We start from the raw sequence: 16794 nt of genomic DNA on the forward strand, positions 1-16794 counted from the left end.
AGGACTGAGGAAGACCGCTCTGCCGTCTGTCCATACGAATCCAAATTCTGCATGTACAGCTGTCAGTTGAATGAGACCAAGCAAGAAGGAGATGGAGATCCAAGGAGGGGGTGGAGGAGGAGGAGGAGGAGGAGAGGGAGAAGAAGATGAGAAGAAGAAAAAGGAGAAGAAGAAGACATATAAAATGAAAAAGAAAAGAAAAGAAAAAGGGAACTTAAAATACAGCCTGTTACATTGTATGTTGCGTTGCTGTAGCCTAGGTGTAGGTCTCTCTATCTAGATAGGTTCTAGTACGTCACTCTAGGAATAGGATCATCCTAGAGCAGTAAGTTGTTGGTTGCCTAGAATCTAGTTCTGTGAATTTAATTATCTGATCTACGTTATGTCGTACCACGGTGGCACGACACCTTTTGTGAACAATAGGCCTAAATAAATTAGCAATGTTTAGCGCATTGTGATTGTCTAAACTTTAATCCTGAAATGGTGTCTAAAGACAATAAAAAAGGGACAATGCTGACAGGTTCAAAACAGGTATTTCAACATATCGACAATAAAAAAAAAAAGTTGTGCCCAAGTCCATAGAGTCCATGTCAATAAAGTCACAATTACCGTTAAAAAAAAGAAAAAAAAATCAGTTAAACCAAGAACAAGAGTCACACTCATTCGCAATATGTGGGACTAGATCTACTGTCGACTCACCTCCGTCCAAAATATTTTGTTTCGAGTTGAACGTTGAAATGATGGGTTCCCTTTCCATCTTGTATTTCACAGTTTTTTTCTCGTTGGAAAACGTCTAACTCGGTGTTGGGCAAAAGACACAATGAAAACATACAAAATTCATTTATCTATCAACGACGATAGTGCTGTAACTTTAATCGTATCAGGCGACACAGACAGAATTTCAAGTTTGCCGCGGCCGCGGCGCCACTTCATCTCTTCAAGTCGGAGGGTCTAGGAGCGGACCTCGCTACCTTACCTCCGCCCCGACAGCACGGGCAGGGACCTTTGGGAAATTTCGCTCCTGCTCGCTGGTGCTGCAGCATCCTCCGAACGTTCTCTTCCGTACGTGGTCTCCTACCGTAGCCCCACACACTTCTACACAGCACGGAGTCTTGCCGGTGTGTTTCGCGAGCTTGATGTGAACAGCGACACGGCCAAGCGAGCTTTATATAGTTTGGGAAAGGCAAACTTTTCGTCGTATCCACTGAAAATCGTGCTCCTAAAATGGCATCGCAGATAATACGAGCAATACCAAAGAAACTGGTAAGCAAATGAAATCCAGACTTCTCGCAAATACGAAAATATCTTTCTTTCTTTTGTTTTAATACCTGCTTGCGTCAAAGTAGATGTCGTACTCGTTTGTCGTAGTATAATTGCTGGTAAGCTGCATTCCTCATTGGATCTGTAGCAAACATCATACTTGTACAGTTGTAAACCACGTGAGAGTGAACTGTCGATAACCTACCATTGTTATGCAACAGTGCCAGTGGGCCTAAATGCAGTCTACACGACACATGAGTTTTATCTCCTTCGACACCATTTCATTTCCTCGCACCTTAATAGTCACAGAAAGTTGATGATGACACAATACACATTTGATCTCTGATTCATGTTGTTCCAATTATTTCAGAATATTTCTTTCTGCAGGATCGACATGATCAAAACAGCGGAAGTCCTGGTCAAAATGGTTGGAAAGTGGTCTTTCATGTTGCTAGATCCGGCTACTAGAAAATATTTGTGATCTTCCCTGTCTGCAGTGCATGTTCAGAAAAGAACTGATGGCCGTCCGACCTTATGTCATGATGGTAGCACAATACACTTCCAATTCTAGGTTGTTGTACTATTACAGCATTTCTGTTTATGTACGTGCTCGTGCACGCAGCTGGTCATAGGGCTTTGTGTTGGCTTTACAGAGAGCAATTCTACAGAGTAGCTGTGACAGGAAGCCGGCGTAATGATCCCAGTTACTACCAGCATAGCTAGCGAGCAAACGGTGTAATTTTTGTCATCCTGTTTGGCTGTGGATTTGCTTAGTGTATAACGTCACTCTCACTTGCCCACCTCATACAGTTGGCAAGGGCCAGCTAGGTATGCTTTGCCTATACAATGCAACATTTAATGAACTTCTGCCCCTCTTGTAGCACCACAACCACAAGATTGTTATCGGCACTTACAAATGCACCGTATGCACAAACAATGACAGAATGTACCATATGCACGAACAATGACAGAATGTACCATATGTTTGAACGGAGAAAACTAATCATAAAAACTTTGTTTCACTATGAACTTACCCAAGTGTTCTTTGTTAAAAGTTTCTGCATAAATTTTTGCAAATACTCATTAAATTGGTAATGCCTAGTGGATTGTGGATATGGACAACTTGCATTGCAACTTCTGTTCAAGGGGACATACTAGAGACTGCATAGTTGATAAGCTTGATGTTAAAAATGATCAGTGCTGGCCAATATGTTAAATTGCTTTGAAACCATGTAGGTTTATGTCAAGTTTACAAGAAATTCATCAGTTTTGAGGATTTTAGAATTTATCTGTGTAATTGCAGATGATATCACAATAAACAATATTCCCATTCGTAATGCCACATTGCAATGTTATTGTCACTGGTTTTCAGGTATGGACCCCTTCCAGTAGACAATTTTCAACTGTCAAAGGGCTTAATGTGAGTATCACTTTTCAGAACCAACTAACAAACCACAGCTCTGATGAATCATACACAGCAATTAGCAATGTCGAGCTCAGTATGCATTTTACTGACACTGCTAGAAATCAAACCAGTGGTTTGTGTTGATCACTGAAGCAAAAAGTATCTGGGCACTTACAAAAGTATGTTGGTAGTGCATCATTTTTGTCTTCAATCAGGACTGACAAATCATGTCAACACAGGTTATTGTCTTGTTACATTTTGCAAGTTCAGAGATAAGAAAAAAAAAATACGCAGTTCTAAACACTATCATTTTAGAAGATCTTGCAGTGTATCAACTCAGACAATTTCTTGACTTAGAACTGCAAGGATTTCCAAGTCTTAAGTGAGGTCTAATCAGGAAAAGGGGCTTTGCTTTGTTTGTTTGTTTGTTTGTTTGTCTGTTGTTGTTTTTTTTGGGGGGGGATTTTTAACATTTATCTTTCATTAACCCATGAGAATATTAAGTAGAGGGATGAAGGTTGAGGTTTGTTAGAGGGAGACAAATTGAAGAAAATTCAAACTTCATATCTTTCATTAACTGTAAGAATCTTGAATTTTCACCACTTTGTGCTGTGGAATTCATGTTAGATATGACTTTTAACTACCATTTTGTTTTCTTGCAATGGAATAAGATGTGAATGAATTTACCAAGTATTTAAGATTCAAGGAGACTTGCTATTGAAGTCAGCATATTGCTCAGCATTCATGCTAAGACAAAATAAAAAGTGATAGTAATGATATTGTGTGATCCACATGTTTGAGCTCTAGTGCATTTAATAGTCAATGAGTAACATTGTCAAGCCAAAAAAATAAAAGTTTTCTTTTGTTATTTTTCCAATCATTAGGATGTTGTAATTGTAAGTGCTGTGCGAACTCCAATAGGTTCCTTTAGAAGTTCCTTAGCCTCTCTTCCAGCCACAAGAATGGGGTCTGTAGCCATCCAAGCAGCAATAGAGAAAGCAGGTAACAAGAAACAGCATATTTCTATCTTCCCATTAAAGATAATGTAAAGTTTTGGTACCTCAAAAGTTTCCCTGAGTTTCCTTGTCGTAGTTTGTGTTTCAGGTTAAAGTACCTTTCATATAACTAACACTGTGAGACTTACTCGCCCCAAAGTGCTCTCATGTCTTAGTAATCATGCAATAATGGTTTCGTACAATACGTGTATAATTGATTGTCGCGGTACCGCGTCGAGTCAAACTATTAACAGCTCGTTCGAATTTTTCAGAGCCCGCTCTGCTCTGGTACGAAACCATTATTGCATGATTACTAAGACATGAGAGCACTTTGAGGCGAGTAAGTCTCACAGTGTTAGTTATATGAAAGGTACTTTAACCTGAAACACAAACTAAGACAGGGAAACTTTTGAGGTACCAAAACTTTATATTATCTTTAAGATATTCTTTGATATGTGTGGTTGTTCAAGAAAAGCATTGCTCTTCCAGAATGTGAGTTATTGTGAAGTAAAGATAATTTTTTTGTCATGTCCATAAAGATTTTATTTTACTCATCTTGTGAAAAAATAGTAATGTAAAAATAATTATATTTGTGGAATTGTTCTTTTCTTTGACACCTGCTCTTGGTAGCTAGCCCCAGCTCCAAAGATAACATGTTGCAGTTATTTTCTAATTCATGAATGATATGACAAGTCTGCACAGGTAAACTTTGGTCTATGACTTTCAAAGTTGTCCGGCCATTTAAAAAAAAACAACCAAACAAACAAAATAAAGAATGCGTTTCAAGTAGTATCTAACATTCTGTAGCCTGTAATATGATAATGATACACTGTCAAAATTGGATACTTTGTGGAATACAACATGAACATTTTCCACCATTAATTTTGTGCTCCACTGAAGTAGCCAAAAACTAAGAACACATTTTATAGTTTCGAGGTGTAGACGTAAAAGAGCAATGATTGTCTCATCTGCAAATTTATAACAGGAAATTTTCACTGAAATTGGCTTATTGTAAAAAGTACAGTTGAACCTCTCGTATCCGGACAAGTCGGGACCGGGGCTCATCCGGATAAGGGATTTGGCCGGATATGGGAGACTCAATGCTTTATACATGTACATATACATACACATGTACTGATGTAGCCCATTGTAGTACCACATGTAGTAATGTGTATACTGCAACCTATTCATTGTTGTCCCCGCCGAACGAGTTCGAGCAGGGGACTATGAAACGGGCTCCGTACGTGTGTGTGTCTGTGCGTCCGTGCGTCCGTGCGTCCGTCCGTGTGTGCGTCCGTGTGTGATCAAAATGTTCAATTTGCTACTTCTCTGTCATTTATGAGCCAATTTTGATTCTGTTTGCTTTATATGATAGCACTACATGGGAGCTTTAAAACTTCTACACAGAATTTCAGTTGTGACCTTTGACCTTGACCTTTGACCTATATTGTACATTTGCTACAAAATGCTACTCCTTCGCCATTTCTAACTCGATTTCGATTCCGTTTGCTTTAAGTGATGGCACTAGGTGAGGGCTTCAAAACTTCTACACAGAATTTTGACCTTTGACTTCTTTGACCTTTGACCTTGATTTTTGACCTATATTGTACATTTTGCTACAAAATGCTACTCCGTCGCCATTTCTAACCCGATTTCGATTCCGTTTGCTTTATATGATGGCACTAGTTGAGGGCTTCAAAACTTCTACACAGAATTTTGACCTTTGACTTCTTTGACCTTTGACCTTGATTTTTGACCTATATTCTGCACTTTGCTACAAAATGCTACTCCTTCGCCATTTCTAACCCGATTTCGATTCCGTTTGCTTTATGTGATAGCACTAGGTGAGGGCTTCAAAACTTCTACACAGAATTTTGACCTTTGTCTTCTTTGACCTTTGACCTTGATTTTTGACCTATATTGTACATTGGCTACAAAATGCTACTCCTTCGCCATTTCTAACCCAATTTCGATTCCATTTGCTTTATGTGATGGCACTAGGTGAGGGCTTCAAAACTTCTACACAGAATTTTGACCTTTGACTTCTTTGACCTTTGACCTTGATTTTTTACCTATATTGCACATTTTGTTACAAAATGCTACTTCCGGCGGGGACATATATTACGCACCGCGTAATTTCTACTTTTCCTTGTTACACTCAGTAACAGACCCCAAAATAGGGGTTCGTGTTTGCAAGAATGAAATCATTTTCTTTTATAAATTCTTGGGATGATTTACCTAAATAATTATTAAGAAATGTATCAAGTATATGTAATTCATGTGTGTTTGTGTAGGAGTTCTCAAGGAGTTGGGAATCCCCCTTTCCTCCCGTAATTATTAAAAAAAAAAAAATTACGGCGAGATTGCGTCCGTATAATAGAGAGATCCGGATAAAGGGAGGCCGGATAAGAGAGATTCAACTGTAAATAGATAGTGTACAGTTCCCACTTTTGTGTCAAGGTATTTGACATACTTGCACAAATTGCACAATTTGCCTTTAATCTTAATAGCATGATGCTAGTAATTTTTTATCAGAGAATTTTTAGAATAAGCAGTTGTTTGTTTATGTGTTTGTGTGTTTTCATGTCAATGTTGATTGTAGGCATTGCTCCAGAAGAGGTGGATGAGGTTTACATGGGCAATGTCCTCCAAGCTGGTCAAGGTCAAGCACCAACAAGGCAGGCTGCTCTTGGAGCAGGTAAGCTCTCTGCCCCGCCTCTCTGTTCCCCACCCCCCCCCCCCCTTCCCATCCCATTCCATTGCCCCTCCCTCATTGTCCTACCCCAATACTCCATCCATACTGTCCTAACCCACTGTCCCACCCCACTGCCCCACCTCTGCTGCCCCATCCTAGTGCCGTACCCCTAGTGCCCCACCCCCACTGTCCTTACCCACTGCTCCACCCCAATACCCCACCCTCATTGCTCTATCCCTGTAGAAGTTGAATACCCCCTCCCTCCCCCCCCCATCCCACCACATTGCTCTAACACCACTGCCCCACTTTCAGTGCTCTACTCTAACAGATACTGTTGTATCAATTTATATGTTTTTGTAACATGCTTTTGATTATTGGCACACTCGTTCAACAGACCCATCTTCCTAACCTACTTAGCGTGTTCAGTGTCTTTTGCATTATTTTTTTTTTTCCCTTTCCTTTTGGCAACATAAAACAATGTAGCACTATTAAGACAAGCAGCACATATGCACATATATATCAATAAGTACACAGATTAGAATGTGAATGAATTAATTCACTGTGGAAGTTGTGCACTCTTTGAAATCTTATGGAAGTTTCTGGTGATGAAAGTCATTCGTCATTATAAATCAGATCACATAATAAATTTTTGTCTGTGATGCCAGGTCTCCCCCTGGGCACACCCTGCACCACCGTCAACAAGGTCTGTGCCTCTGGAATGAAGAGCATCATGATGGCTGCTCAGAGCCTCATGTGTGGCCACCAGGTCAGTGACCCAGCCTTTCTACCTCTAGCAAAGATGCCGACTTTTGATATACCGAGATATATATGTATATATATATATATGTATATATATATATATATATATATATATATATATATATGTATATATATATATATATATATATATATATATATATATATGGGCCGTGACGCGAGAAAAGGGCCCTTAGGGCATTATATACCGAAAATGAGTTTTCACCTCCATATTGTAGAAGAAACTCTGACGAATGTGGATATACAAACCTTTGTCTGAAATTTCACTCCTAAATGCTCCAATTACGACATTCAAAACAGCATTGTCCAAATCCTGTCACTTTTTGATGCGTCTAAGCATTTCCGCGTAGTTAGCTAGTTGATCTTTTTTGCGCGTATTGCTTTGTTAAACTTTCGCGCCGTTTTCTGGCGTTTTCGCGCAGCGGCGCTAAGGGCCCTTTTCTCGCGTCACGGCCCATATATATATATATATATATATATATATATATATATCAGTATTTTTTACTCTTTTTTTGGGGGGGGGAGGAGGGGGCCAAAATACTGCAAGTTTCATGCAAAATACTGTTTTTCCTAAACTGTAATCTTACATTCTCACATCTGTTCGTTGAAAGGTATATTCACACAGTATATTCTTAAAGTAGTCAAAATAGGGAAATTTGAATTACATTTTTTTTTATCATGTATTTTACATGTGCTGCAATCGGTAATGCTTTCTCGTACTATTTACACGTATATCTGTAGTCTCGTTCTATACCTCGTTTTGTTTTGTTTGTTTTGGTTCATATGGTGTTATTTGTTTTGTCCTTGTCTTAGTATGTTTTATTCTCTCCATGTTCCCTTGATGTTGTCGGAAATTGTTGTAAATTTTGATTTTGTGCTTGTTTTAATATGTTTTATTCTCTCTGAGCTCCTTTTATCATTTGGTATTTCAATGTTTAAAGTGCAATATGTGTATGATTTGTTTTCAAGGGTACATTCTTTTTTAACAAGCCTCTGGCTTTCTCAGAACTGTACCTGCTACATTTTGTAAACATTTTATGTGTATCCAAACGATTTTTATTACTGAATAAATGTATGAATTGAATTGAATTGGAAGTGTTATTGCTATTGTTGTATACATACATACTCAGACTGAATTTAAACTAATGACCTCCTGATGATTGTTTGGCTCAAATCAAGCCCAAGTATGCACAGTATTATTTTTTTTTTAAATCTTGGTTACTACTAAAACACTGAATTTCATTAGATTTAATAAATGTATAGTTTGTTGAACACGGAGAGAATAGAATTGACCTCCATGATTATTTCATTGATTTTTGTGTGTGTGATATTTTATTCATTTGTTGTTGTTTTTCTACCAGGATGTGATGGTTGCCGGGGGTATGGAGAGCATGTCTAATGTTCCTCTTTTGATGGCTAGGGGTGACCCAGGCTACGGAGGAGCAAAGTTGGAGGTGAGTCGAGCCACACCCTTCATTTTTGTCCCCAAGAAGGGTGGGAGCTTTTACCTCAGTCATCCCTCTCTTTTGCCTTTTTTAGCTGTCTGCTGATGTGATTCTGTGTCAGAGTGTGAGATGATGGAGCTGTGGTTTAGGGAACAAGCCCTTGAGCCGAAAACAAGATATTTTCTAGGGTTCAAATCCTATTCGTTGTCCACGTCCCTGCGCAAGATGTACTACCTGGTGTGCCCCTCCTATTAAACCAAGGTTGCAAATGGATACCTGGCAACAGTAGGGTAATGGTAGTGGCAGGACATTCTGTGAGGACAGTTTTTTAATGAAAAGTGACTTCTTATTCTACGTAAGACAGTATTGCATTTGCAATGATGATGAGAATGATTAACATTGTCCTCTATCATCGTCATCGTCATCATCAACATCGTCATCATTATGATAATCATTATCCTTACTACCATGAGTTACAACTTTGTAGTCAAGAAGAAAGTTTCAGAATGTTATCAAGCTGTAGTAGAGTGCAGATTGAAAAGTGACATATTTGATTCTTGTATGTGATAGTTTCGTTTGTTTGGGTTTTTTTTTTCTTTTTTGTAACTTCTTCTTCCTTTGTAGTAACCACAATCAACTTGTTTATCATATGTCACTTACGGGGAAGTCTGAGTTGCATGTACCCTGTAAGAAATTGTAGAGTTGCAGAAATAATCATCTAAGTAATCAAATAACCAAATAAACCAGCACATCAATGAATAATGGAAATACAGAAATAGAATGTCAAAAAATGGATGTTCAGCAACTACTCCTGGGCTGAGGCCTGTGACATCAACTCCTTGAGGACGGGATGATTTTGCTACACCACACATTTTCCATAGACATCTGCCCGAGTATACTGCCTGGGATTCGCCCTCAACGGGTTACTGTATACGCCGAATATTTCGCGCGGTTTTTATTTTCGCGAATTTTGCGAGTCAGCTGCTATTTGCGAAATTAAAAACTCGCAAAATGTGACGTATGCATATACATTTCTCCGTTCAGTACAGGACTCCACGATCGTGAATTTAACCACTCGCGAAATTGTCGGGAAGTCCCAATTCACGAAAATCGGGACTTCCCGACAATTTAGACTCGCGAAATATATGGCATATACAGTAATGTGTCTGTGGTTTTGGCCACGACTGCCTCCTGGGTTAGTCTGTTCCAGTCTTTGATGATTTCTTGTATCTGATCTAATCTTCCCCTTCCCAGGATGCCATAGTGAAGGACGGCTTGACGGACGTATACAACAAGATTCACATGGGCAACTGCGGGGAGGACACGGCCAAGAAGCTGGGCATCTCCCGGGAGCAGCAGGACGACTACGCCATTGGCTCCTATCAGAAGAGCCAAGCAGCAGGGGCGGTGAGTGATTGTTGCTATGGTGATGACTGGAGTGAGTGGATACAGCAGTGGTAGTGATGATGATATGGAGAAAAAGGATGATGATGATGATGGTGATGATGATGGTGGTGGTGGTGGTGGTGATGATGATGATAATGATGATAATGATGACTGAAGAGATGAGTGCAGTAGTGATGGAAGAGAACAAGGAGAATAAAGGTGATGATGATACTTATGATGGTAATTGTGTTAATGATGACTGAAGTCTTGGGTGAGGTCATGATGAAGGAGAAGAAGAGGAGGAGGATGGTAATAATGATATTAACGACTTCATTGATGGGATTGGTAGTGATGAAGAAGAGGAGGAAAAGGAGAAAGAAGGTGATGGTAATGATGATTACTGAAGTGATGGGTGTGGTTATGACAAAGAGGAGGAAGAAGATGATAATCATGATGATGATGTTGATGAGGATGACTGAAGTGACTTAAATGAGGAGGAAATGAGAGAAAAACAGGATGGGCATATATGCTGAGAGGGTAGGATTCATAATTGAAATGTCCAGTCTAAACTTGTGTTCAGGTTTATTATAATGATTAGGTACATTGATGATGATCATCGTTGTCATGGTGACCATGATAACTGATAAGATACGCATGGAAGAAAATAATAGAACATGATATCATTGATACAAAGAGATGCGTCAGCTGTATCGAAAATAGGTTGATTGTTGATTTCATTAAGGCTCAGTTTCATAGTTGTAGTAATATTCATTATGAAGAGAACAATAATGATAAATATAGATTTTTCAGAAGAGGATTGAAAAATACAGTAAACTTTATTCATCACTGAATGGAAAGAACACATCCATTAAAAAAAAAGCAATATCGTGAAACCTTATTTGGAGAATTTTAATGAGAATTGATCCAAATGGATGGGATGGTGCTACAATCGGAGTAAAAATGATGACAGGGTCCATTTGGATGGCAACGACACTCTTTAAAGATGAAATGGAGAATTTTTTTTTTTGGATTTATTTATTTTTTTTTTTTTGGCAGCACATGAAAATATATATTGAGGTAATCAGTCATCTTTGGGTCATGCTGAATAGAAATTTTATGATCTTTACCTTGCTGCTCCTCTCTTCTCCTTCCCAGAACAACGTATTCGACAAGGAGATCATCCCCATTGGCGTCCCACAGAAGAGGGGTGAGTGTGTGTATCCTCACTACAGCAAACACTTGCAGTGGGAGGAAACTCCATGTCAGGGTACTGGGGAACCTTGTTAGATAATGGGGACCTAGAACCTGTAACAATGACCCTGTTAAAGAAGAAAATAATAATGATGATAATAATAATGATGATAACCGATGTGTTGGCTCAGTGAGTAGAGCGGCTGCCCTCACAATCGGGAGGTCGTGGGTTCAAACCCCAGCCGCGTCATACCAAAAGACGTTAAAAGATGGGAGTTGCTGCTACCTTGTTTGCCGTTCAACAGTTGAAAAGGTTAGAGCAACGTCGATCTGGCGCTGCTCAGTGGCTGCCGGGCCCACGATTAATTGGGCAAAATGAATTTCCATTCTTGGACAATAAAATTTGGAGTTTGGAGTTTGGAGTTTTTGGAATAGTGGCCTCTTGTTACAAAGTGCTGAAGTCCATCAAAAATATTGCTCATGCCGCTGTTATATCAGGTTCTTGCTGTATCAGGGTACGTACAGTGTAAGTAAAGAAATATATAGAGTAAGAGTTAAGACCTGCAGAAGCGCCTTAGTGAAAGAGGGTTTTGTTATATCCGACCTGTTTATAACAAGCTTACACTGTATATGAAATGTGTTTGAGAGCCTCTCTTGTAGCAGCCACCTGTCTGTAACAGCCACTCTGTTCGTCTCCCTTGGATGGCCGCCACAGACTGCTTTGATTGTATGTGCGTGTGAGGATGCGACAATTGCTCTGGTCTTATTCTCTCCAAGGACCTAGGGTTAGGGTTGTGATAGGATTTGAGGTTTAATTTGATGTGAGGATTAGGATTAGGGTTAGGGTTCTGTTTCTGTTAGTTAGAAACTATGTTTGGCTTTGATAGCATGCAGATATTTCATGGGAGCAATTGTCACAGGAGCAAATGTCATGGAACCGTGAGATCAGGAACAAGGGGTGTATGCTGAGTACTTTATGTTCATTGTGTATGGCTCACACTCGTTTGATTTCAGGAAAGCCAGATGTGGTGGTTTCAGGGGATGAAGAGTACAGCAAAGTCAACTTTGACAAAGTCAGAGGTCTGAAGGCAGTCTTCGAGAAAGATGGTGAGTGCTGTAAATTGATCCCGGAGTGCAGTTCCGACCGCGTGCAGGGGCTGATCCAGGAATTCTGTAAAAGGGGGGGGGGGGGGGGGGGGGCGTGACTAATTTTTCTGGTGCCACTTCCGGGTTTCATTTCATTTTTTTCTTTTTATTTCTTTTGTTTTTAACGACAAATAAAGGGGGGGGCGTGTGCCGGTTGCGCCCCCCTCTGGATCCGCCACTGGCGTATTCCAGAATGTTTGCTGTGTCTACCAATAAACTGTTTTGTTTTGTTTTTTTAATCATTGTACAGTTTATTTCCAAATGGATCTATTGTGTTAACTTTCTTCATTTACCCCTTTGAGGACGAGTCCCGAGTATACTCTGGCAAGCGTCTATGTGAAATGCATGTTGTAGCAAAATCAAACCGTCCTCAATGGGTTAATACTCTAAAGTTTGATTTATATTTTTCCTCCAGGCACGGTGACTGCTGCTAATGCCAGCACGTTGAACGACGGAGCAGCAGCCATGGTTCTCATGACAGCACAGGAGGCGGCAAAGCGAAACATCAAACCGCTTGCGAGAATACTCGGTAGGCAGTCATGCCCCTAAGTAAAGCATTTCCCTAAGTTTTGGTAGTTAAGCTGTAGCAGCTATACCCAAAGGCATTGTGACATTTCCTGTACATCATTTTTCTATAGAATATGAATCTATAAGTGACACTATCAATAAGCCAGTTTGGGGTTCCAGTTTGAGCATGAGCAGAAAAAGGTCATTTGTACCGAGAGACAGGTTGGTTTTTAATTTCAGTTAGATAAGTATCTGTAATGCTATGATTATTCATGAATCCTTATATATGGTGCCTGCCAGTACATCCACCTGACAGCATGCCTGGTATTTGGCAATGTTAACAGAAAAGTTTGTTAATGTATTCAAAACAGCTCAATGAAATAGATGCTTCCCAAAGTGTTGATTGATGAACCATTCTGGTCACTTCATCTACACAGGTTCATTCTTTGTTAGAATATGAGTTCCATAAATTGCTATGTTGGGCAAGTTGCTACATTATGTCACTTTGAATTGAGTGAAGTGCCTAACCAACTGAGAAAAATGAAAGGTCATTTGTACCCATGTGCACATGAGCTATCTCCGAACTGGCTTATTACAGTAATTACTTTGATGGCATATATTATGATGCCATTTTTTGCTGGAAAGAGAACCCAAAGAACAAATGTCATTAATACAATTGTGTCATTTTAGGGCCAATGTAGTCACATTTTGTACTTCGTAATGTTGGAAAAGTTCTTTGCACTGCTAATGCAAGTTATCAGATATAGCATGGAAATTATGGCGTCCTAATTTCCTTGACATGTCAACCTTTTCACATACCACAGAAAACAGCTTTGTTTCTTTGCAGGCCATTGAAAGTCATCCAGTCGGAAACTTGATGCCAATGTCAAAAATGCATTTCAGAGCTCTATTGACAGCAACATTTGCACTGTGTGAGAGGCACCGTGATTTTGATTACAGTAATGTTGAAGATGCTGGCATATTTACAATTGGTTTTTGCTCAGCTGCAACCGTGTTAACTTGCATTTTTAGGCATCAGTTGAAAGTCCTCAGACAATGACCACGTCTTTGTCTTATTTCACTTTGCTAAGACCTTTTTTCATGGCAAGGTTTTAGGATGATGATGATGATGATTATGATAGTGATGTGTGTTTGCTTGCAACATTTTCTTGTATACCCTGTGCAAGTATGTCATTTTTTTTTCCAAACAGGATTTGCTGATGCAGCTGTTGCACCCATAGAATTCCCAATTGCTCCAGCCTATGCTATGCCAAAGGTAAAACCATGTCTAGTTTTCTCTGAATATTTTAAAGGAATATCTGTAACACCAAGTACTTGGAATCTTTACTAGGCTCATAAGTGTTGCAACTGGAGAGGGTGTAGAATTGGTAGCCCCTGCCATGTGATTGCCATGCGAGGCTATTTTTTTTTTTTTACCTATCAATGGAGTAGAACATTGTCTCCTACTTCAGATGTTATGAATGAATGAAAGAATGGAAGGAATGGAATGAATGAATGGAATGAATGAATGAATGAATGAATAAATGAATGAATAAATGAATGAATCAATCAATCAATCAATCAATCAATCAATCAATCAATGAAAGACAGAAAGAAAGAAACATGTTGAGTACTGCCATCCATGCCCAATACAGAGATCTGTTTTTGGAGTGGAGAGTTGATTGCCCCAACATAAGGCATAACATTACCACTTTGCTGCATGGTACGAGTCATATCCCTATGCAGACTACTTCACAGTGTCCATGAGTTTGCCAATGTCCTTCTGTCACTCTCCTTCTCGCGCTAGATGTCCAGTATCGATGTCCAGTAGCGATGAGTTTTTGGTCTCGTTTCTGCCTCTCACAGGTGCTGGAGCAGACCGGGGTGCACAAGGACGACGTCGGCATGTTCGAGATCAACGAGGCCTTCAGCGTCGTCGTCCTGGCCAACATCAAGATGTTGGACCTTGACCCCGCCAAGGTCAACGTCAACGGCGGTGCCGTCAGCATCGGCCATCCCATTGGGTGAGTAGAGTTCCGACAATTCTTCACGCCTGCCTCACTTGCTTCCAAGAAATGTGGAGCAACTGTACACAAATGGAACCCATCATGGCCAGGGAAAAAATGGTTCTGAAGGGGGACAGTTTTTGAATATCAGTTCAAAGAGTGGATGAAGCACATAATTTGAAGGATGTGACTGAGTGAGCATTTCCAACATGGAGACGCACCACACACCGTCATATTTGGCTCAGTAAGTTCTGCCATAAAAGGGTATTTCTGAGGGCACTTTGTGAAAATGCATACTGTCAACCTTGCATGGTTCGTGATGAAAACCTGTTTTGGGAATGCCTTCTCATAAATTTTCCAACACAAAAGTCAAATAAGAAGTAAATTTATGCAGAAGTCAAGTTCCTATCAATCAATAAACACAGACCAAATTTCGCTGATATCAGTTTTGACATGTGTATGCACTCTTCTCTTGCCTTGCCTGTCATAGTCTGTGAAGTGAAGCCAGTGAGAAAGGTCAACATGTGTTAATTTTCAGACTTTGCTTGTAGGTTATAAGATAATGATTTAAAATTATGTAGCATCAATAACTGTGTGCACCCCATTACCAAAAATAAAAAAGAAGGAAAACTTAAGTAAAGTGGAACCTTGATATGAAGAGGTGGAATATAGCGAAACCCTCTAGTAACAAGGTGATTTTGTGGGTCCCAACTCTTGATATATCTTTGTTTTCCTTTGTACCCTGATAAAGTGAGAAAATTGATATAACAAGGTAATTGCCATGGTCTGTAGGATCTTGTTATAACAAGTTTCCCTTTGTACATTCATTTTTTCCCCATTTCAGAATGTCTGGAACAAGAATCACGGGCCACATGGCACACAACCTCCAGCCAGGAGAAAAGGGGCTGGCAGGAATCTGCAACGGGGGCGGTGGAGCATCGGCGATACTCATCGAGAAGTTATAACTGCGACGACCTCTCCTCTAAACTCTCCGAATCCACAACAGAGACAGTGGAGCGAGCGCCTGTGATACTTTTCGAGAAGTTATAACTGCGGTGACCTCTCCTTGACTCTCTCTGGACCTACAGTCGAGGCAGTGGAGCATCTTGAACTCTGACCTGGATATTGTTACCATGGTTACCTCCACTCTCATTGGATCAGCTGATGTATTTCATGTATTGTTGGTGGTTTATTGGGTATAGTTTGAAATCATTTGGTATGATTGTTACTGAAATCATTCAGTATTGTAATCATTTAAATTATTCAGTGGGACTATTTTTTTTAATGATTTTATTTTGTATGAATGGTAGTCTTTGTGATGGAGATAAAAATATGAGAGCATTGTTTGGTATGAAATCAATTCTATCATGTACTTGCAACATATTACACTATCTTGTAATATAGTATCTGCTATCCGTGGTATAAAGCGATTCTTGTTCGGTTGCTTATTGTTTGTGGGTTAGAAGGGTGGCTGATCAAATGACTTTACGTTCAAAGTGAATGAAGCGAGTCATATACAGGGGGATATTGAACAATCATTTAGGCAAACTTGAAAATTAAATATGAATAGAATTGAAATGGAATTGAAATTCTTAAGTTTGTACAGAAACAAGTATGAGTGCATGGTAAGCAAAACATACATGTACATGTATTACTAAAAAACAATCAAGTTTGTTTTCTGCAATGTTGAGCCCTAGTCCCGAGTTCAAGAGTTTATTTTAGAGAGGTCTGTATTGTTGCTTTTGTTGATTTTAATTTGTGTTGTTTTTTAAAAATGCAATGTGTGCTGTGTGTTGATGACACATACAATGGTATCACCATGAAGCAGAAAAAAAGAACAGTATGAAAATGTTGGCAAACTGCATGTAATGTTTTGACCCCTTATAAATGCTTCACGTGTGATAGACAAATGGCTGCAATTGTGTGTATAGAGAGCAGGATGATGAGAGAGATTTCTTTGGCATGATGTATGCTATAAAGC

At 39.6% G+C, this 16794-nt stretch overlaps 1 protein-coding gene across 1 annotated transcript; it reads left to right on the forward strand.

The window, feature by feature from the left end:
- The first annotated feature begins 1224 nt into the window (after positions 1–1224).
- Positions 1225–15889, forward strand: LOC139710572 (acetyl-CoA acetyltransferase, mitochondrial-like). The gene is made up of 13 exons (XM_071622497.1): positions 1225–1270; positions 2637–2680; positions 3550–3667; positions 6263–6358; positions 7021–7121; positions 8494–8586; positions 9832–9984; positions 11119–11170; positions 12169–12261; positions 12716–12829; positions 14019–14083; positions 14674–14831; positions 15658–15889. Exons 1-13 carry the CDS (start codon positions 1225–1227, stop codon positions 15776–15778), a joined length of 1254 nt encoding a protein of 417 aa, XP_071478598.1. The 3' UTR covers positions 15779–15889.
- Positions 15890–16794: the final 905 nt, after the last annotated feature.

This window comes from Diadema antillarum, unplaced genomic scaffold, assembly GCF_040938485.1.
Source record: "Diadema antillarum isolate AM-2024a unplaced genomic scaffold, OU_Dant_1.0 seq00001540_RagTag, whole genome shotgun sequence".
In the NCBI taxonomy this organism is placed as follows: Eukaryota; Metazoa; Echinodermata; class Echinoidea; order Diadematoida; family Diadematidae; genus Diadema; species Diadema antillarum.